The sequence below is a fragment of the Fundulus heteroclitus genome, chromosome 4, assembly GCF_011125445.2.
Source record: "Fundulus heteroclitus isolate FHET01 chromosome 4, MU-UCD_Fhet_4.1, whole genome shotgun sequence".
Classification (NCBI taxonomy): domain Eukaryota; kingdom Metazoa; phylum Chordata; class Actinopteri; order Cyprinodontiformes; family Fundulidae; genus Fundulus; species Fundulus heteroclitus.
In genome coordinates this window covers 35,897,662-35,921,306 of record NC_046364.1, presented here as the reverse complement: position 1 = coordinate 35,921,306, position 23,645 = coordinate 35,897,662, and the positions used below count along the sequence as shown (strand labels likewise).

Sequence of the window (23,645 nt, the reverse complement as noted above, 5' to 3'; positions counted from 1 at the left end):
CAATTTCATACAATTGGAAAATACTTTACGTGTCATAAAATAAACCATAATCACTTCTTTTTTTTTAATTTTGCAAATTAAGGTCAAAAAGTGTCTATTCATGGAAATTATTCAGTGTGGGCAGTTGAGATCAAGATCAATAACATATAATCCTTCCTTGAAATTTGCCATTTTGCTATGTGCACAATCTGCACTTACATTTTACAAAATAAATAAATCCATAGATAATAAAATAAAAATGTAAAAATAAAAATTATAAAAAAAAAAAATATGACAAAACCGGTTTTCTCTTTAATAATTTATTGAGTTACATCCATCACAGCAACTTTGGTCAAAATTACTTTATGTATAGAGATATTTCAAATGGCTCTTATTTTGAAAGTCCACATCAGAATTGGATGAAATTTGTCTAGCAACATCTAGAGGTTGCTAGACAAAAACAAATATATAAAATATGAACTAACTGAAGTAAATATTAGTAAACATTTAAAATAATAATCTATACATACATATATCTATATATCTACATGTGAAACGTTTTCACACAGCCAGAAAACTGCTTGTTTTTGCAACCAAATCTTATGGGATTATGTGAGAGTAGGGAGTAGCAAGATGGCGGCCAGTGACTTCAGTTTTTCGGGCAAATCAGCAATCTAGTGAATAAATAGAGATCAGTGGGTCGAACATATTGCTTTTATATTGAAAAGTAGTTTCAGCCGTAACTACCGTAATGCTTTGTGTAGGCGTGACCTTAAAATCCAGGTGAGGGCTTCTTGACTTGTCGTTTCGAAGCGGCGGCTCACTTGACCGCAGTGTTTTGATGCAGGTTGTGGTGTTCTCTTAGTTAACTAGTTTGCTCAGACAAAATGATCCTCTTACTCTTGCTGGAATTATTTTCTGTGTTGGTTCTGACTAAAACCAGCCCGCATTCGCATTCCCCGAGGATGTATTTTAAAGACGAAGGTAAGACTCAATTTTCTCTCTTTACACAGCGTTGTGATGTGCGTAAAATAATTCGGCACAGTTTAATAAAGCACCGTGCTTTGATCTAAAAACAAATCAAACAAAACAGAAAAAAAGAAGAGAAATGTTTTGATTAAACCTAAAATTTTAATTGGCCAACTGCAAACAGTTGCTGCTGAGTAAATGCACCATACTATATGTACATTACAAAACAAACTGCAGTTTTTTTTTAGCTTGATCCTTGCAGGGTTCTTATTCCACTGAATCAGAGTTACAAAGGAAATTTGTACCTATAATATGAAGTTTATCTTTTTAGGATTATATATACAGCGAATTCAATCGAATAGCTTTTGTGAGAGGAATGTTAAAACTGACTGATTTTACACAGAAAGAGTAGAAAGATAAATGGTTTTCTAATAGTTAAAATGAGATGCTGACATGTGAGGTAGCATGTGAAGTTATTTTCCGTTTGGTTGTGGTTTTACTCTGAAATACCAAGATGAACCGTAAAAATTGGCGTTGGGGTCGTTCTGATGTAGGACTGTGGTTAAGTAAAAAAAAGGGACGTAATTCAATTCAATTCAATTCAATTCAATTCAATTTTATTTATATAGCGCCAAATCATGAAACATTTCATCTCAAGGCACTTTACAAAATCAAGTTCAATCATATTATACAGATTGGGTCAGATTATACAGATTGGTCAAAAATGTCCTATATAAGGAAACCAGTTGATTGCATCAAAGTCCCGACAAGCAGAAAAGTGTAGAGTTACAGGGAGAGTCGTCTGCATTGTACATGGCTTTGCTGCAATCCCTCATACTGAGCAAGCATGAAGCGACAGTGGGAAGAAAAACTCCCCATTAACGGGAAGGAAAACCTCCGGCAGAACCGGGCTCAGTATGAACGGTCATCTGCCTCGACCGACTGGGGGTTACAGAAGACAGAGCAGAGACACAACAAGAGAGACAAAAAAGCACAGAAGCACACATTGATCCAGTAATCTGTTCTACATTAGATGGTAGTAGCGGGTGAGCTGTCTTCTCTGGATGATGTCACAGTTAACAGAACGCCAGACCAGGTGTACCTACTATGAAGAAAAAGAGAGAGAGCAAAAAGTTAAAAGCTGAAATGACGACAGTCATTTCAATGTAATACAATGCAAAACTGGAGAACAGTAGACTGAAGAACAGTAGAAATCAGTAGAGTGAGAAAATTAGACCCTGATGTCCTCCAGCAGCCTAGGCCTATCACAGCACAACTATAGAGATAGCTCAGGGTATGAGCCACTCTAACTATAAGCTTTGTCAAAAAGGAAAGTTTTAAGATTAGTCTTAAAAATAGATAGGGTGTCTACCTCACGGACCAAAACGTACTTTTTCCTTGTCATTTTTTCACCATGCCCTTCATACATTTATAAATGTCACAGTTTCAATCTAAATATTTAATTGGTAAGCTAAATATGTAATTAGCAAACTAAATATTTAATTTCCAAACAAAGCTCCAAATTAAGTATTTAGTCCTAAACTAAATATTTAATTCCCTAACTAAATATTTAATCTGCAAACTAAATATTTAGCTGGCTCTTAAAGTTTAGCTTCACGCATAAATGGCGCATTATGATAGGAGGGCAGTGGGTGTGGCCTTAAAGTCAGGATATAGAAATAAAGAGAAAAGGAGAAGCATGACCCTCAGAAAATTTATATTTATTATAAAACTATTACTTTCACACACTTATACTACAAATAAAACAAATGTTTCATACTTTTACTGTAGATGTTGGAGAAATGTTAAGTCAAGCTTCATCATAATGCCAATCTGGGATGCGCTTTTGACTAATTTTCAGGAATTTATTTCTCCAAAATGCTAAGAGGTAACAACAATCACTCTTCATATTATGTTAAAGGGTCACTTGTACTATAACTACAATAAACATTTCATGATTTTATTGTATGTTTTAGGAAAAACATACCAGATAGAAGTTCCTCATAATGCTTATAAAGTAAATGTATTTGACTCGTTTTTGAGGAATTTATTTATCCAAAATGCTAAGAGGTGACAACAAAAAGCGCTATACAGGTTCAACCCATTTCACATTATCTTTAGTATGTCGGTAAATTGGATTAATTCCCCTACTATTAATCAAGTTACACTATACCTATAAACAGCAAAAATATTATGAACAATTAAAATATAAATATTATTGGGGAGTGGTGGCCTAGTGGTTAGAGTGTTGAGCTTGGGTCCTCAGAGGTTCTGAGTTCAACTCCCACAGACTGCCACTCTGGGTCCCTGAGCAAGACCCTTAACCCCTGATTGCTCCCCAGGCGCCGCACAGTGGCAGCCCACTGCTCCCCAAGGGGATGGGTTAAGATGCAGAAGTGAATTTCTCCATTGTGAGATCAATAAAGTTCAATTATTATTTAGAAAATATGAATGTTAACTTCTGAACATAATGGATAACATGAATCCCATGCAGGCATCCATCAAAAATATACCACTTGCTGATCTGTGCAGGGCTGCTGGCACGCCACTGTCTATCCCCTGTAAAGATTTATGTTAGAGGCTGTGTATACCTTAAGTAATCACGAAAAGATATAAATGAAAAAAACTGCAAAAAATGCTATCTTATTGATGGTTTTGACTGGCTTTACATTTGTGGGGAATATTTCCAGATTGAATGTGACTCCTGCAGTTAGTGGTACCATTTACAGTCCCTGCAGATGGATCCAGCTGAAATCCCACATCTGAAGAGAAAAGCGCAGGACTGCCCGCTGTGCCACTTTTAGATTTATTCAGGGTTTTTTGTTAGATAAATGTTTGCATTTTTATAAGAGAGGAAGTTAATATGTATTTGTTTTATGGCTGTTAAACTGTTTTTTTTTAATAAATATTTAATTTGGAGCTAAATATTTAGTTGGTGGCACCAATAAAATAATGTGCCAATTCTGTTATTTATTTATTTATTTATATGTTTTTCTCTTTTCGCTTCACCAACTTGGACTATTCTGTGCAGATCCATCACATAACATAAGATTAAAAACTACTTAAATTACAGGTTGGAATGTAATAAAATTGGTAAAAAGCCAATGGAGTTGAATACTGTAGGTAGCTTCATAAGGCAACTGGTTGCAGGTTTGAGGATATGAGTTAACGGGCAGAACAAAAATGTACACCACAAACCTGATTGATGGACACTGCACTTAGGATTGTGAATCCGATCAGATTTTTGCAATGATAAGAAACATGATTAATTAAGCTTTAATCAAACAATCATTATGGGAAGGTCACATGTTTTCTGACGAAGGACAATTATTGCCTTAAAAGGTTAAATAGTCACATAGTGTGTGACATGTCACACTAAATGGGCACATGATCACAAGGGAACAGAGTCAGAAGATTTAATGGATTAGGTAACTTCTTTACTTAAAAACCTTAGATATTTTTTAAGAGATGTTCTTTATGTTCATTTCAAATATAAAGGCTTGGTTTGTAGTTTGAGACCCCATTGTTAAGCTTTGTAATGTTTTGTTGTTTTTTTGTTTTGTTTTTTATCAAAGTAGAATATAAAGCAGAAGATCACTTTAGTTGTAAATATTTTGTGCCAAGGCTGATGTTTTCTCTACCTATCCTTAATTGCAGGGTCCTTCAAAAGGTTCCGATTAACTGGGCAAAATTTGCCGGTTCAGCTTCTCCGTGAAGGACAGCCAAATGCTGTTACATCTGTTGGAAAGACCCACCTGTATTTCTACAACTTTAATGATACCGATAAGGTATTTATCACATTCACATCTAAAAAAAACTAAGAAACTGAAACAGCTCCAGAGCTATACTCATTAAGATTCAATTAGATGCATAGACAGACTCCCACATATTTCTTCACAGGATCCTGAAGGACAGAAGGTGGTGTGGAAAGACTCCAAAAACAATGTGAGCATCATAGAATCACTACAGTAAAGTTGTTATGATCTGATGTCAGCTCCACTGTCATGAAGAATTATGTTTTTTTTTTTTCATTTGCTTGTTTGATTATTTTATATTTAGATCAACACCTATGACATCACTTTGGTCCATGAGAGGGAAGAAGGAAAGCCGTTGTTTGTGTGTGGCACAAACAGTGAGGAAACAAAGTGCTGTGAAATGGTAGGAATCTGCAGAAGTGTTCACAAGAACTGTTACTGTCAGCTTTGCAGAAGTAACATTATTTTTGTATTTCACATCAAGGTGAGAAGCCAGTTGCTTGGTTTCTTGTAAACAATTTTATCATGCTTCCGCATAAACAAATAACATAGGGGAAGTTCCTGTTTTTATTGTCCTAAGCTGTTGCTAAGGTATAAAGGATATGCAATTGTTAAACCACCTTGTGTTGCAAGATTGATAATTTTTCCTCTCTTTTACAGGATTTATCAGACAACTCATGTGTTGCCAGTAGTAAAATGGAAAACATAGGATTTATTATAAAGGATGGTGAACATCTAGTTGGTGAGTTTAAAAAAAAAAAAAAAGTATACTTTGCTGATCTGTTTCTGCTTTTTGCCTTGTATGTTTTCCCACACTGGCCGATTTCAATTATTTGGGAAATTTTTTATCCCCTTATCCATCCAGGAGCTGTGTTTGTTCAACATCTGTTTTACCTATCTGCTTCTCTCAGCTTGGTTCTAATGGTATTCTCTTTTGCTTTGCTACTACTCTATTTAATATTTATCAGTTAGCACCTCCAGTTTGAATATGGTCTTTATTGTGCACCTGTTTTTTTTGTTTGTTTTTTTTTTCACAGAAAATGATAACAGGACCGATGTCTATCTCACATACTCTGGAGCTCAAGAGCATGTTGGCATCCACAAGTTTGGAAGTAAAAGAGTGAGACCAGCCATTAATGATAAAGGTATTTACCTACGGTAAACATGTATTTCACATTACGTTTGTAACATTCAGTGTGATTTATGTGACATTTTATGTGCTCAGATCAGTAATTTCAAGTTGCAATGAAATGGAGGGAAAATGATAAAACGGTTTAAAGATTGCATTTATATTTAGTCCCTCCACCAAAACACTTCTAAATAAAACACAATAAACTGTATTAAAAGTTGGATAATTACTAAATAGAGTCCATCTGTGTGTAATAACATCTGAGTATAAATGCAGCTGTTTTGAGAGAGCCTTAGAAGTTTGTTAGAGTACATTAGTGAACAATCAGTAAAGATCTTGCGTAGCACTGCTTAATCTACCATTTCAATTTTCATTTCCTTTAATCTTTTTTAACCAAGCAACATGATTTAGAACTATTTTTCATTGACAAGGTAATTAGAAAATGGAAAAAAAATTGCCAACTACTGACCTACCAAGACATGGCTCTTCCTCACATAGCTATCATGCATATTTCTATGTGGGGTGGAAATAGCACTAAAACTCTATGAAATCATTACCTACAGTGAAACATAGTGATGGCAGCATCATGCTGTGGAAATGCATTTCCTTTGTAGGGCTAGGGGACTGGTCAAACTTGAGGGGATGATGCATTGGGTTTAATAAATGGTAATCCGGATAGGCAAAACCTGTTAGAGGCTGCAAAAGACCTGAGACTAGGGTGGAGGTTCTCCCTCCAGCAGGACCTAAACCTACAACCAGAGCTGCAATATACTTTCATAAGTTCAGACCTAAATCCACATGGAAACTTGAAAAATAATTTTCACAGATACACTTGTTCCGATCTGATTGATCTTAAACTACTTGGCAGACAAACATTGGCAAGAAATCCAGTCTTTAGATGTGCAACTCTGATAGAGACATACTCAGAAAGTCCTACAGCTTTTACTGCAACAAAAGATGGTTATACAATATAGCGACAGAACAATATTTTTTTGATTTTGTTGGTAACTAAACTTGAAAAACTGTTTATCCTTTTCCATACCTTTCACATTTAGAGTCTATGTTTTATGTCAGTCACATAAAATCTCAGTTATTAAAGCTGATGATTATAACATAATATGTGGAAAAAGTTGTATAAAAACTGAAACTAGTCTATATTCTCTGTTTGTTTTTTTTGTTTGTAGAGCAGTATTATGTCGGCTTGGTGCTCAACAAAAGAAAAGACGATAAATTGCAGAGCAGAGTCTATGCTTTCTATAAGCAGAAAAACACAGACACAGATCCTTGGAGTGACATGTGGCTCCCTTTTGTCAGCCAAGTTTGCATGGTAAGATCCTCAGACTGAGAAAATGCTGTAATCAGATTCACTCTACAGTAATCACAATCTGGATCAGGATGATTGATTATGCATCTGGTGGCTGATTCCAGGAAGATGCTGGAGGTCCCAAGAACAACCTGCAGTTTAGCTGGACATCACTGATGAATGCAAAGCTCTACTGTGGTTACCCAGGCAGCAAACAGCATTTCTCTGAGTTGGTAGATGTGGCTACTGTGCACGCAGACCGGTGGCAGGATACCAGAGTTTATGCACTCTTCAGAAATGAATGGTAAGATGTTAATGGGCAAGTAAAAAGGTGGGAGGAAACACGTTGTAAAGATGGATTAAAATGTACAGCTCCTATCTTGTATCGACTGAAATCAGATTGTGCAAATTGAGTCAATTTAAACTGCCCAAGTTTAGGTATGAACTGAAGTTAAATAATGTGCTTTTTTGCTGTTTGTTTCCCTGGCACCTTTTGAAAAGTCAGCTCTAGTGGTATAACCAGAATGACTTCTCAGCTGTTATGTTTGCATAACATTGCACAGTCATGAACAAAGTTGTTTTTACAGAAGTAAAATGGTAATGTGACTGCTGTGCTGAAGCAAGTTACTTTTACCGAATATGATCTCTGTTTTTTTTTTTTTAAAGTTATTTTGTTAACACTTGCTATATTTTTGCAACGCTGACTGTTCACATAGTTTCTCAACCACGTTCGTGTCTGCAATCTTCTTTAACCTCAGAGCATTTTTTTCTATTTTTACAACAGATGTCTCTTTGTAACCCTGCTGGCTGTTGTTGGTTTTTTTTTTGGTGCAGGGGCATGAGCGCTGTGTGCGTCTACACCATAGGGGACATTGACAACGTTTTCACCTACTCCCCCTTTAAGGGTTCAACAGCAGACACCAATGAGGACAAGGAGAGGAAAAAGGTATACACGTTAAACCAATCTGTAATAAGAAATGAAACATAAAGTGTGCAGGTGTATCTGAAGCATTTTGAATATTGTCAAAAAGTTAATTCATTTTGACAATTAAATTCTCAACTATACTTTATATGGCTTCATTACTCAAATATTAATATATTTAAGGTGTTTATTTGTGTCTAACAAAAGATCAAAAAGGGGTTTTAATGTAGAAATGGTATATAATGGCCTACACACTTATAGGGAAGACCGCTGACTTGACAATTGTCCAGCAGACAGTCACTGACACCCTATTTAGGAAGGTCAAACTGCAGACGGTCGTTGCTCAAGAAACTGGCCATGTTGTAGTCTGGCATATCGATAGACAGCGGAAGGAAAACATGTGGCAGGAAAATGGTCATGAAAAACAAACATAGCTGTAGCCTTGAGAGGATTGGGAAGTAAAGCTTGTTTAAAGTGTGTGTGAAAGATTCACAGGGTGTAAGTCCACACTGTGAATGTCCCACAAACACTTTAAACTTGTGATTCTGACTTGGTATCAGAGTCACAAGATACAGATGTAAACTGACCCAGAGACAACATCAGAAGCATCTGATCTTGACTAAGCAGAAAAAAAAAAAAGGATTGACTGCAGTTCAACGGTCCAAAGTTCACGTTTCAGATGAAAGTAAAATTCAGCATTTTGTTTCCGGGTAATCAAGTTGGGAGGAAGAGCTGAGAGGCACATAATTCAAGTTGATATAGGTCGAGTGTGAGGTTCTGACAGTCAGTGAGGATTTAAGGAGATATGTCGTCCGCTATTGTTGGTTCACTGCGTTGTTGTGCTATTACACGTTGTTTTAAGTTCTTTATTTATTAATTAAATACATTGTTTGGTATTTGAGATGAGTTATAAATCACACTGGGAATATTTTTTCATCTGACACTTCTGCCTCAGGAAAGTTTCTTGTATTTCCAATATGAGAAATTGTTTCTGAACTTGAACGTTGTGTTTTCAGTGTGTTTCTGACAGCACCAAGATTCCATCAAAAGTCCTGACGAAGATCAAAGAGGTTTCAGAGATGAAGGAGTGGGTCCAGCCGGTGAACAAGCTGGGCCCAGTTCTCTTTAAGCACCACAACTACACCCAAATCTCTGTTGATGCTTCACTGAGTCAACACACCGTTATGTTCCTCTCTTTAGGTGAGCAGAAGTTCCCTAAACTTGTTTTTGGGCTTAACTTTAGATATCAATAATGAAGTCTGGAATTTCAGACCTTCAAGTGTGTCGTGTTACTAAGTTGTTATTCAGCACACAGTAATTTGTTAATTCAGGCATGTGGTAGTAGTCAGTCTAATTTCATAGAATCAATAAATTTCCTCTATGTTAAATGCTTTTATGTTTACTGGTATGACTTCCCCAATTAGTTTCAGGTTTACGGTCATACTTTGAAAACAAAACTAGAACGATTTTTTGTCAAAGAGGTTATATTTTACCTCTACTTACTTGTTAAAAATGTGATTGCTTTAACTTCTGAACTTTGCTCTTAATGACCACATTATAGTTTTTTTTAAAACAGCTGAAAAAGCTGTGCTGCTGACACACTCCCATAAAAGAGCTAAAGGTATTTTTGCTTTTATGACCAATTTTCTCTGGGGTTTTTTTTCCCTTTTGTTTTAACCATCGGTAAACAGAACCTTAGTTTCCTTCCAAAAGTTTGCACGCGTGCTCACTTGCAAACAAGCAATCTCTTATTGTGGTTAAATTTTCATGGGGAGGGACGGATGGAAAAAGTCCAGAAAAGTTTAGTTATCATTGTGATAATCGAGCATTTGTTTCTCCACCGACTTGTGGCTCAGAAGGGAGTGGGAATTTACTGCCCTGTACATTCCTAGTGAAGAGGGATTGTTACTGACTCCTCTGTACAGAAACTCAACAGAGAATCCCTTGTTTATTGGCTTCTGCTTTGAGCTGCTTTGTAACTCAAAGCTTCTGCTCCCCCTGACATTTTCAGAGACTGGCTAGGCTACTCCATGATCTTAATGTGATTCTTCTTCAGCCACTAAAGTTTTTTGCCTTAAGGATTTGTTTCGGAGCGGGTGAGTAGAGAAACGTCCAGCCAGGACCCATCTTTGGTGTTCTGGCAAAGTGAAGGGGATTCTCATTTAGGATATTAGAGTAAATGGCGCTATCTGTTGGCATCTAATTGCAGGGATGATGCCCTAAACAGTCTAAAGCATGATGCCTCCATCTCAGTGCTTGATTGCTGGGATTACACTCAGCATAACAAGATCAGGAGTACCAAAGCATAATATAGCATAGCATTGATTGATTGATTGATTGATTGATTGATTGATTGATTGATTGATTGATTGATCGTGTGCCATAGGATCACAAAACTGGGTAGTACGAGCCAGAATGTAGGTTGGGTTATAGAAGTTCGGTTACTTATTTCTTTTTACCAACATACAAATCAAATTTATTTTACATAATGTCTTTTTTTGTAGATGTTTATCTGATATTCAGACTTTTAAAAATTAAATCACCATTAAAAAAAAGTCAGACTGGTCATTATCGAGTGTTGGAGATGAGGATCTAACATTTATTTGCCTTACAGGGTTTGCTCTTCAAAGGCTTTATTATTAGTTCAGTGACCCACAAATAGACATTTGAGTCAACTTAAATGACGTGCTGTCATGAGTAACTTTCTACAGGATGTTAATCAGCAGAAAACTAATCAGCTTTGTGGTATCAGGGCAGAGGTGACCATTCTTGGTGCTTTGATCACAACAATCAGTAAATACCTGTCTTACTCGAAATTACAACCTTCCTCTGTTCCTACGAATTCTATTTATCTACTTCCAGTTATACATACATATATATATATATATATATATATATATATATATATATATATATATATATATATATATATATATATATATATATATATATATATATATATATATATATATATATATATATATATACACACACAGTGGGGCAAAAAAAGTACTTAGTCAGCCAGTGATGGTGCAACTTCTCCTACTTAGAAAGTTGCGAGAAGTCTGTAATTTAATCATAGATACACTTCAACTATGAGGGACAAAGTGAGAAAAAAAAACAGGAAATCACAATGTGGGAATTTTAAATGTGCCTACCCACGTTTTTTGGACTTTTTTTATTTATATGTCAGTAGCTCAATGTGGTTGCATACAAAGTTTTTTATTAAAGATTATCATCTTCTGCTGGCATATTAGTTATTATTTTGGTGTTTTATGCCTTGTTTTTGCTCAGTATGTTAGTAAATAAAGCCTTTAGTTTTATTTACAATTTTAACAGAAGTTAAAATTTACAATGCCTCATGCTATCAGTAGTGACGCTGACCCTGAACAAATGCAAAACCTCAAAAAAGAGGCCAGGAAAATGATGAGGGAAAACATTTCTGAATTACACCAGCAAAATCAATCCTCTTTTTGGGGTTGTCTCATTGCAGTCCCTTTAGTGACCTTGTTGTTAATTTCCTTAACACCCAAACAGCGGACACAAATTAACAGCCCCCTCTACTACTGAGCTGACCAAAACAATACTCCAGTAGTTTGAGTTTAAAATATTCAGTTTAAAAAGTTATCCCTTAATTATTTTGAGCAGTTATATATAGAAAGCATGTTAGTATAAATGTAGCATTCACTAAGATGAATTACGCACAGACTGATGTTTTACAGCTTTTATTTTTGTTAACTATGATATCCTGCTTCAGCTATTGAAAACAAAAAGGTACTTTTAATCTGACAAAGGAGCCTCATTGGAACACATATTCTAATTTATTGAACACAACAGTGTAATCCTTTCATTTGTTCATTCTGTTCTTTTGCCCTTGCCCACAAATATGTTGTTCCTCAAGACATGTACAGCACTTTGGTTGCCTTAGGTTATTTCTTAAATTGCAAAATAATGGATTTGATATGCCTTTGGGTATGTGCTGTTGTGTCCCAATACTGCTTGTGAAGGGGAAGTATTGCAGAACATTGATGTTAAAGGTTAAAATTTACCTTCAGGGAATGAAAACTTGCGGGTGTGAATAATGTTATGTGTCACCGTCTCACCTTTCCGTCGTTTCCTCTAAACAGATAACGGTGCTATTCACAAGGTGTTACAGTGGGAAAATCATTCATTCGTCATCGCTGAGTATCAGCCTTTTAACCACTCGTCCCACATCCTCCGTCTCGTCCTTCATCCCTCCTCTGTGAGTAACAAGTGAACACCCACACGGCTATTACACCCACCAAAAGTATGAGGCCTGGTTCACATCCAAATGTATGATTGCACACTTCAGTTTATCAGAGAATGTTAGGTTTGGCATCCATGCAAATTACACTGTTCTGTAACTTGAAGATCTAAATTTATTGCACAGTATTTTATTGTGTATATACTCACACAACAGCACTGCAGTCTATATAGTCTGTAAAGGGACTGCTATCTCACTTTTTAACCAAAGAAGATTGGTCTATTAGATGCTAAGGACTATTTGCCCGTTTAAGTTTCTCAAGGAGTGTTGTTGGTCAGTACAATCAACTGATTTCAGTAAAAAAAGAAGTTTTAAAAGATTATGTGTCTGCGCGTTATGTGTCGTTATTTATTGCTTTCTGAGCCGGTGTCTGCCTCATCAAAAAATGTTGATAAGGTAACACATAATGACAATAAAAATTCTTGATTCTTGATGGAAGAGTTTTATTTGTCCAGTGTTACATTTTCTATAATAAAATGTTATGTGAACCTTTGCTACAGAGAAAGCTGTATGTGAACTCAAAAACTGAGCTGGTCCAAATTGATGTGGGAAACTGTCACCAGTATGGAAACACCTGCCAGGAGTGTCATCTGTCCAGAGATCCTTACTGCACTTGGACAAGAGAACGGTGCACTTCTAAGATGAGGTAAGACCTCAAGGCTTCATGCAACAGCTGATTTCTGACCTGTGTTTCATCATAAGCAAGGGTGAAGGTAAGCTGGTGCGCTCCAGTACTGTGGACCACTAACAAAATCACAGGCGGTACGCAGTACCAGTAAGAGGGGAGAGCAGCTGCCAACTATAAAGTCCTCATTCAGAACCGGTCACGGCTACACGTTGGATCAGAAAACTGATCTGCTAATAAGTTGCAGTCTAAAACACCACATACTCTGTTTTATAAGTTTCTTTTTTATTTATTTCAAATTGTTTCTGAAATATCCATACTGTGTTTCTGTGCCTTACGCTTTTGTCTTGCTCCTCTCCCCTCCCTCTCCTCGGAGCCTGGGGCTTTTATCAGCGGCCAGCCTTCAAAACGTGCATCATTACGTTTAATGTCCTTCCGCCTGTAGCAAAATGACAAAATTAAAATCAATAGGAGAGTTAGTGGTTGCGTTTCATGCTATGTTGTTCAATCTTAATGACACTGAACCAGTGGTACTGTGGTGGGGTTGCTCCGTCGCCTTGCACTTGAATAAGATGTTTCCTTGCAGCTCTTCCACTTTGTCAGTGTCCATTGCTCCAACGCTTTGCTTATACAATGAGTAAACTTAGTGAAAGAATTGTTACAGATGTTGCTACAAGTGATCATAAACTTTTCACAGATCTGTCCAAACTTGCATGTTTCAATGTGCTCACTTGATGGTCATTGTGCCATCAGACCAGTCATATATGTGTCACAGGAAACTGCACCTACAGAAGGAAGCTCACGTCCTGAGCAGTTCCTCATTTTTTATTTAAATCATGTTTGCACAGTATTTCAAACACAGTGATGTTGACAATTTAGGTATCTCTTTTCTAGCCATGTATTTCCATTTACTATGTTTGAACTACTTTGTTGACTTAACCTCACCTATACTGACGTTTAGTGCTCAGAAATGCAGTGCAGCAGACCGTGCTGGGCTTGACGGTACAAGTTATGTCAGGGGTAGCTGTGTTTGGACACCCTGTTGAATCCCTGCTGGCACAGATCCTGTCTTTTGTGTCAAAGAGCTCCGGTTTCTGACACTTAAGATTTTAGGCTTTGACAAATAGTTGCAGTGTAATTCTGGTTTCCACAAACCTCTTTAGTGGAAAGAAACCAGGAGTGACCAGAAACTATGACGACAACAGGCACAGATAATGGTCACAACTTCTCTTATTCCTGATTGCAGTACGTCATGGCACTTCCTTACGTTCTTATTTTATGTATGTTATCATAGATTTCCTATCTTAGGGAGCAGAAATAGTCACTTTAAAGGGATCTCGGAACCATATGTAGAAGAAGTGAAATGCGCCTCTTGAGATTAAATCAGGACACATTGGTTTCTGCGGTTTACCTAAAAATAAAACAGAACTAGGTACCTTTTTTCAGATCATTCAGTGACACCATATTTCGTCTTGCAGCACCTTTGTCAGTGGGAAAAACCCAAATAGTGGTATTTGTCCCCTTACTACAAACTCACGTGGAAAGTCACACCTGCGTGATGATGGGGGTGTGACTGGGGGAAGTGAAAGTTTAAGCTGCTATTATTTAACTAAAGGATCATTTTATATCAAGATAAAATGCAAAAACTTTTTTACAGAAATGCAATTAATCATTTCAGTGATCATTTCAGTTATTTATATAAAGATTAACATCTAATGCTTCCACAAACCACAGTACAAGACAAACATGTTGAATTTGTGATTGATAAATGTAATCCAGTTTGAAATAAAATCATTTAGGATAAATCCTGTCTAACATATACAGATTCAGATGCACTTTTACACATCTCAGTGGGATCAAATAGTGTCCTATTCAAATGTGAATAGCTAAAATGCTATCAGTCTAAGAAATTCAAGATAATTGCATAGAATCATTGACTTTCCAAAGCAAATTCCCGTCTTCTTTATTCAAGAGTTCAGAATCTTTACTGTCAGTAGCTACGTTTACATTGATAAGTGATAATAAAAAATAAAAAAATCATCCAGCAAAATTTGTTATGTTGACAGGGCTACATGCGATCTGAATATTGTGATCAAATTAGAGTTTAATTGTAATTCAATTGTAACCTGACAACAGCCAGATGCATGTCTCTGTCCGCCTAGCTCCACTTTAGAAGCAAAACTGTCTGGCTGCATCCAAAAGGTTTCTAATTATAGCTCCTAGCTCTTTTCCTACCTTCTGTTTCTTGACCTTACATGGAGTCAACAGTAAGAACTCTATAGTTGTCAGGCACTGAAAATGCAGGACCCAGTATTCAGCCAGACAAGCAGAAGTTTGGTGAAAGATGTATTTATTTACAAAAAGAGGAACAGGTAGAAACAAAAACAGGTATCAAACCAAAAACCGAGCAACTACTTCTAACAACCAAAAGCAGAGCAAAAGCAGTCCAATTCTGGGGGCTCACACTTAAGCAGATAACTGTGGTTCTGATGTTCTGATTGTGATTCTATAAAGGTTTATGAGCAGCTGAGTAGAGAGTCCAGTCTGTTTCAGTTTCCGGAGAAAGAAGAACCATTGTTAAAGCACTATTACAGAAAAACAACGTTGTGACTTTCAACTCCTCATCTAAGGAGTTTTTGTTGCAATAAGTTCATTCCTGACTGAAGAATAATGTGGGCTTTTATATGATGTGATAGCCTGGAGTTTCCCCACAAAAAAAGTGATCTGCATGTGACTCATCACAAAAGCAATAAGCAGATTGTTAATTATTTAAATCCTTCAGTTTATAGCTTTAGTCTGCCCCTTGCTCTTCAAACAACTGGGACTGCTGCAAAGTTGCAGTGATAAAAACAAAGTCATTTCCTACCTCTACTTCAATGCCGCAAGACCCCCGAAACTGCACAAGAACCTCTGCACCAGTAAGATTTGGTGTAGCAGATCACACTCTGGGGTGTCGGGGCTGGGGGTGTTAAATGATGCCGTTATAAAAACTTTATTCACCACTTTAAGGTGGCTTTTAGATGTTGAGTGTGCTTGCCCCTTCAAGGAAGGGTTGACTAAGAACGATTACCAGGAGACAGCGGGGGACAGCGTGGGACAGATAAAATACTTTTGTTAGTGTATAAGTCATTCAGTGAAAATGTATTACGGACTTGTCAGTGTATCTGTTACGCCCCCTCTGTCTAGGGGTTCAGAGGAGGTAACACAAAACTGTGTCCAGAGGAAAGGAGTGGCATGTGAAAGGATTTATTTACAAAGGAAGGGTTTTACAATAACCAAATACAATACTCTTAACTCAATTAATACAACCAAAGAAAAGGGCTAATTGTTGCAGGGATGCTAAATGCAATAGAAAATACACGAGGTTCAAACTGGTTGGGTTAAAGATAACTCAAAACACCCAAGAGGACAAATAGAGAAAATAAAAAAGGTACACACAAAGGGAGCCTCAAAACCTCCCAAACATGAGCTTCAAGCTATAACAAAGTCAAGTTAAAACCAAAGCAAAACAGCTTAACAAACCAAGCAAGCACAACTGGTTCAAACAACCCAATGCAAAAGCAAGCACCAAACGTGAGGAAACGCCAACTGCACCGGCAGCTTCCTACTAGCTGTCTATATGGTGCAGGTGGCCCTCGTCAGCGTCCGATTGGCGTGGCAATCCTCTGCTGGTCCAATAACGTCGCAGCTCCTCTGGAGCCTCCCGGCAGCCAATCAGGAAGGTGTTCTCCCACAGCTGAATCTGCGTAACTAATACAAGCCTGCACAATCTCAAGAGGACAGGGGCTGTAACAGTATCAGCCATCCAGACCACTCATGTCTTCTTACTCAAATCTGTTCTGCATACCCTGAATACCAAACAAAGCAGCATTTAGTTTTTATGCTCTGAGCTCCTTTAAACCAAGGCTAAAAGCCTATTTGTTTAGAGTTGCCTTTAAATGTAGATTTTAATTCAAACTGTTGTAGTTCACTGAAACTTCATTAGATTAAGTTTGTAGTCCAACGTATCTTGACCTCCTGCTGCTATTCCACTGGAATGTACTTTCCTCTCTATGTTTTCTTTTCTTATGTCCTGTTCATATACAGCCCTTTGAATTGTCTTGTTACTCAAATGTGCGATGCTGATAAACTTGCCTTGCCTTACTGTATAATTTAATGTGCACAAGATTTGCATTAATAAAGATGACGATCGTATCCTGCAACCTGCCTGACAGACATGCCTTTTGTTTTGCAGTGACTCGGTTAACGACGTGGTCAGCGGGAACACCACCATGTGCGTAGAAGACCAAACATTAAAACCTCCACCGCCCAGGAGAAGTGCTGCTGGCAATGTGGAAGACGCAGGTCAGAGTTTCTGCAGTATGTGAATAATCACGATTCGTATTGCTCTGTTGTAACTACATGATCTTTGCCAAACTTAGCGGTATTGAAAGTATGCAGTACATGTACAAGGTCAGGGGTCCTTTTGCATGAATTGCTGCATTAATATGGTGTGGCATGGAGGTGATTCACACATTATCCACAGCAATTTTGCAGCTACACATGCTGCATGTCTACTTGTGAATATACAAGTAACCCATCCTGTTATCCAGGGGATGAACATTAGTAGAATGAAGCAGTGGCAGTGGTGCTTTCTTTGTTGCAGGTCAGCTTCCTGTTGTGCTTTGCTAACTGCTCTGGTGCAAAGTTTCCATCTCTTCATGCTAGAAACTCGGTCAGCTGGGCTGTTGTCTTGACAATAAGCTGTGCAGCTCCTCCTTCATAACAAGCTGTCCACCAACCTCCATATAGCGTCCAAGGCCAGCCACATCTCTATGGAAAACAGGAAAAAATAACTTTGTTGTAACAATGCATGGAGCTAAAAGTGAAGACAATGAAAGGATGCCATGAATTTGTGCAGAATCTTTATTTAACAGTGCTTAACAATGGAGTTTAAAGTTAATTATATTTTTGGGAACCTCACTGTCAACCTGGGAGGTTTATGACCATAGATATTCCAGGAGCGGGAATCTATCTATCTATCTATGCTGTGGTCAGTTTGCAGGAATTTACAGGACAGGCTGTTTGTTTATTTTGGCAATAAACCAAATTTGGATGAAGTTTATATTACTCAACTTTAACTAGTGCTAGACTCCCCTAATAAGTCTGTGCACAATTTAGAGCAGTTTTCCACCAAAGCTGTCTTTAAATTCATTAAAGAAAAACTGTTGTTGTTGTGATTTTGTCTCAAGGGAATCGTCTTTGGTTCATTAACATTTGTGTTTCTTTGCAAATAGACATCTTGTTTTGGGAGTAATGGCAGTAAATGCTGTGAATTGTTGGTGTAAGTTTAGATTAAGTAGATCAAAATGCAGCTTCAAGGTTTTCTGCCCTGAGCGAGATTAGCTTATCTCACATCCTCTAACAGTCTGTGTGGTGCTAAGATAACTTCCTGAGTTAAGAGCAGCCCACCAACAGTAACGGAGAGTTGATGCTTTCAGGAAAACGTCTTCCAAATCATCATGTTTTCTTGTGACCAAATAGCCAAATGTGACCAAATTCCAAATATTTGCATTAGCTCTTTCTTTATGTCTTGTTTATTTCCTCACTTTGATCTCTTTTTTTCCTCATTAGTATATGTGATCGCTGGTTTTCTGCTGTTCCTCGTCATGTCCGGTCATTTTCTTTATCGGTTTTGAATTTGTGTTATTTCAGTTGTTTCCCGTTCCTTTTAGGTCTATTTCTCTTCTTTTCAAACGACGAACTTTGGTTCCCACAGTCTGTCACCTTGTCATGAATTTTGGTCCAAAGCTATTTCATAACTAGAGGTTTTCTGATATTTTACCAAAGGTGCATCTCAATGGACTGGAATATCCTCAAAAAAAGTTTTTTGTTTTGTTTCTGGAATTCAGTTCAGAAAGTGAAACTTTTTTTTTTTGTTTAGTTAAACACAGAGTGACAAAATGAAAGCAACTCCTGACAATCCATCAGACAGTTAATGACCCTTTAACCAAGAGGGTAAACTACAAGAGGTCAATGCTGGGCAGCTGGCTGTCCATTGATTGCTGTAGCCTAGCTTATTGGGGGAAAGTTTAATGGAAGGAAAACATGTGTGAGCCAGTGTATAAGCAACAGTGATGAATATGAAGCAAACCCCATCCAATAGTTCTAACGGCATACAATGCAGCTGGAGTCACAGCTTCAAGAGCCAAGGTAAACAGAAATATCCAGGTCATGGGCTACAGCTGTCGCGTACCTTGTGTTAAGCCACTGTGTAGCCTGAGACAGCTACAGGAGAGCCTTACCTGGGCTGAGGACTGGCTAAGTAAGACCTCTTTTCAGATTAAATACAAGTTTGTTTTTCATTAAGAAATCAAGATTCCACAGTCAGGAGGACGCAGAGTCTTTTTGAGTCCATTGTGAACTTTTCTCAGTTAGTGATGTTATGGGCTGCTCTGTCATTTGCTGGTGTTAGTCCACTGTGTTTCATTAAGTTCAAAGTCGGTGCAGCTGTTTACCCACACTGCTAAAAAAATACCAATGCCTGGTTTAATAACCACGATTTCACTGTTCCTAATTGGCTAGATAGGTCACATGACCTAAACCACCAAGAATGTATAGAGTAGTGTGAAGAAGAAGATGAGAAACCATATTAACAAAGAGGAGCTGAAGGCCCCGAGTAAAGCAAGCTGGGCATCCTCAACACCTCAGCAGAGCCACAGGCAGAGGCAATAACTCATGCAAAAGAAGCCCAGAACAAGGACTGAGTCCTCATAGAGTACAGTGCATTGGCATTATTTTAAGTAGGCTAACATTTCTGTATCAAAGATCCTGTTTTATCTGTCATTTGATAGTCTGAGTTTTAGACAATCTGACTTTGGGTGTTTTCAGATGCAGGTTTGGCAGTAGATTAAGGGTGGGTAGTTCCTGCTTCCTGCATGAATCTCCATGAAGATGCCTGATTTTATATGAATGGGACATTTTCAGACTACTGCATAACTTGGAAAAAGGCTAACAAAGCATTCAATGTTCTTATTCAGTTTTCCTGGAGCACGGACCCATCTAAAACATACAGAAAGAGGCTCCAGAAGAGTGGAAGTGTTTGCCTCTGCAGGAAGAAGTCAATTACAGAAGCCTGCATGAAGCTCTGTGTAGATTTGATCCACTATAGCCAGCACTGGGACACTTAAAACATTAGAACATTGAAAGCTGAGTACTCAGCAGGGGAAATCAGTCTGTTAGGGACCTCTGCAGATCATTTAAGAAAGATATGTTTAGACTAAAGGCAGGGCAACAAATGCAGGAAGATCAATGTCAAAATAAAACAGGAAATTAAGCCAACCAGAACACAGAAGTAAGAGAAACAAATGGGGGGAGGGGAGAGGAGAGAGGGGAGGGGGAAGGGGGGAGCAGCAGCTACAAAACAGGAACCCACCCAAATATGCACTTCTGCTCTGCTTGTTTAACTCTGTATAGTTTGTCCACACCCTGCACAGGTCTTAAGACCGTAACTAATACATCTAATTTCCTGGTATCAAGGGAGCTCTAGTTTTCTCGGAAATGATTATCTACAGTTCTAATCTTGTCCAAAGAGAAGTTTTTTTTGCATTAAAAACAAACACCAAAAAACCAATCCAGCTCCATTTTTAACCAAACACAGGAAGTGAAAATTACCCCGCAAGCCCGGAGTTCCAGTTTCCAGCAAAACATGCAACCTGCTCCTAATGCTTGGCTGCACATCTAGAGACCAGTGTTGGGCAAATTACTTTAAAAAGGAACTAGTTATAGTGACAGGTTAGGTCTCCTGAAAAGTAACTGAGTTAAAGACCAAGTTACTAGGCAAACTAGCTATGCAGTTACTTTTCATGATCTAAAATGTCCAAAATAATTGGATGACTTTGCTGTTATTGGAACATTAAATACCACAAAAAAGTAAAAGCTTTGGCCTACTTCTGACCAGTCATTAAAAACCCAAACAACACGTCATACCAACTGCTAACTCAGGTTTGCAGTTGTGCAATTATATAATAATAATCTGGGAGATATTCAAAGGCTTGGGATACTGTTTTATAACCTAACCCTGCTTTACATTTTAACTACTGCAACTCTATCCGTGACATGTGTGGGGTGGACTTTGGTCTTCCTGATGCTGTTCGTTCTCTAATGTCTCCCAAGGCCTCCATAGAACAGCTGGACTTTTGCTGTGGTTAAATTGATAATAAAATAAACTGCTAATACGATTCTATTTAATTTTATTTGGTGCAATCAGACTAACAGGGGCTCAATACATGTGCATGTCACACTTTTCACACTCTTATTTGCTAAGAAAATATTGAAAACCATGAATAATTTTTCTTACCCTTGACAGTTATAAGCTACTTTCTGCTTGGCTATCATGTAAAAATCCTAACAAAACGTGTTGAAGTTTATAGATGTAATGTGACAAACGCTGACAAAGTTGATGGTGTATCACTACTTATGCAAGGCGATGTGCTACTATCAAATGCTCGGCAAAGAGATCACAGAAATAACACAAAGCAGCTGTGGTTACTCTACATCCGCCACACATTTGGTACGAAGTGCGCCTCTCAACTGTTTGTCGACTCCTCCTCGAAAGAGGATGTCCGGCTGCAATGTGGCTTCGCTCCAAGCTAAATAGCAGATCACACAAGTAGTAAAAGCAGATCACCTGAACTGATCCTGGTGTGTTCTTTTTCAGTCACTGGACAGCCTGCAGACAAGAATGTGCTCAGCGTTCCCGCTCAGTCCAGCTTCATCCTACGCTGCCCAGTAACATCCCATCATGCCCACTACACCTGGGACAGTCCTCAGGGCCTCAGTCGCTGCCACCCGCAGGAGGGCCAGTGCCTTTATCTGATTGAAAGCATGACTCCCAAACAGGTGGGGGAATATAAATGTGAGTCAGAGGAAATGGGCCATCGCAAAGTTCTGGCGCAGTACCAGCTGAGAAGCAGGGCTGCAGGGAAGACATTTCCTCCAGTAGTCTGGGCTTGTTTTGTTTCTGTCCTTGTTATAAGTGTCTGGTTTTAGTTTTAATTCAATACATTTTTTAATTTTTAATTTTTTTATGATAAATTCAGTTCTGAGTATGTCCCTGCAAATGCTTAGCTTTGGTTCAAATAGACTCGTCATTGTGAAAGTGTTATGAAAACAAAAAACAATCTGTTTTATTGAAAGAACGTGAAGCAGACTCAATGTTCCCTCTAACAGCAAGACGTTTAGGATTCTGTTTAGAGCAGACGCCCCGATAAAGCTGGTCAGGCGGACGTGTAGTCCAGGGAATCAGCCGATCCGGGAGCCCCGACGTGAGCGACTCATTGAATGAGCGGCGGCGCTGCAGCAAGGAGGCACGGGCGTCATGTAGCGGCAGCAGACAGGGTTCAGAGGAGCATAGGGAACCCACGGAGAAGCAGCGGTCCAGCAGTAAGGTGACTCCGGCTACTTGATGGACAGCAGGCTGGACACGGTGAGGCAGAGTGACAACGAGGAGATGTTCCAGCAGAGATGAGCAGACTGAGGAGGGTTTATGTAGGCTGGTGGAACAGGTAGGCTGAGTTCAGTTTAATTAGGAGCAACAGGTGGAAGTGATCTAGAGTGGAGTGATGACCGGAGGCAACTGGGCTGGATGAGTAACGGCTAAAGGGGAGACACAAGTCCAGAAAAAAATGTCCAAAATAAAACAAGCAAAAACTGAACCATGACATTTTGTATTTTAAGTAGAAGTATTCGCAGCCGTTAGAGTTTTTCACATTTTTATCACATTAACACTTTAAACTTTAGCGTGGCTATTTTATTGAGATTATATGTGAAAGACCAACCCATTAATGAAACAAGGTGGCGGTAGCATCATCTTGCTGTGGGAAGACTCTCCTGCTGCAGGTGAGTCTTCCCCCAGCATGATGCTGAACAGAAGAGTATCCTAGATGCTGTGGTTCTAACAAGACAAGAGGCAAAGAAGTTCAAGGGATGGGAATACATTTGCAAGACCATGCATTTCCATTTCTTGCTTGGTCCTCCCACCCAAAAAAAAAGACTAATGCTGATTGGATATTTTTAGACTTGTGCTTGAGTTCTGTGGGGAAGTTACACACAGTACCGGAAATACCAATACCAGTATTTTTCATCAGCAGTCACACATGAATGAGGTCTGTTTAATTTCATTGGAGCCTGTCACAAAGCAGGCTGTTTACTCTATGGGTTGAACAGTGGCTGAGGAGTCAAATGCACCTTTACCAGATTATAATAAGTTTGCGTCAATATTTATTTTGTTTCTGCACAGGAACGTTTTACTGGAAACTGATCTTAGTATTCAAAGTCGTTAAGTGTTGCTTGGTACATAGTAACATTTCAGTGAACAGGAAAATAACTGAAAAGTGTATTCATTTCAGAAATTTAATTCACAGAGTGAAATGCGCAAATTATGGTTTTATTGCATATAAAAAGGGATCTGTTTAAAATAGCTTATTGTGATGATTGGGAAGGCTATAATTCCTTGAAATATATGGACTTTATTTTATATTGAAATTGTTCAAGAAACAGAATGTGACGCTTTCTTTGGCTTAGTGTTGCGCCGATGCCATTTTTTGGCCCCGATACCTGGCTGTGCAGTATTGGCCGATACCGATACCATCTGTTTAAAATTGATGTGTGTGTATCTATGAAGAACTGCATACTACTG

At 38.2% G+C, this 23,645-nt stretch overlaps 1 protein-coding gene across 2 annotated transcripts; it reads left to right on the top strand.

Annotated features, from left to right (window-relative positions):
• Window positions 1-530: 530 nt before the first annotated feature.
• Window positions 531-22,921, top strand: LOC105930506 (semaphorin-7A). 2 transcript variants are annotated; one of them, XM_012868750.3, is made up of 14 exons: window positions 531-963; window positions 4,606-4,736; window positions 4,849-4,893; window positions 5,008-5,106; window positions 5,364-5,445; window positions 5,741-5,848; window positions 7,017-7,159; window positions 7,261-7,439; window positions 7,970-8,081; window positions 9,074-9,257; window positions 12,185-12,300; window positions 12,843-12,988; window positions 17,202-17,311; window positions 21,666-22,921. In XM_012868750.3, the coding sequence occupies exons 1-14, from the start codon at window positions 867-869 to the stop codon at window positions 21,995-21,997; spliced, it is 1,884 nt and encodes a 627-aa protein (XP_012724204.2). In that variant the 5' UTR covers window positions 531-866; the 3' UTR covers window positions 21,998-22,921. The 2 variants fall into 2 exon arrangements, with proteins under 2 accessions (XP_012724204.2, XP_021175249.2); XM_021319574.2 differs by lacking the exon at window positions 21,666-22,921 and adding an exon at window positions 17,613-17,762.
• Window positions 22,922-23,645: the final 724 nt, after the last annotated feature.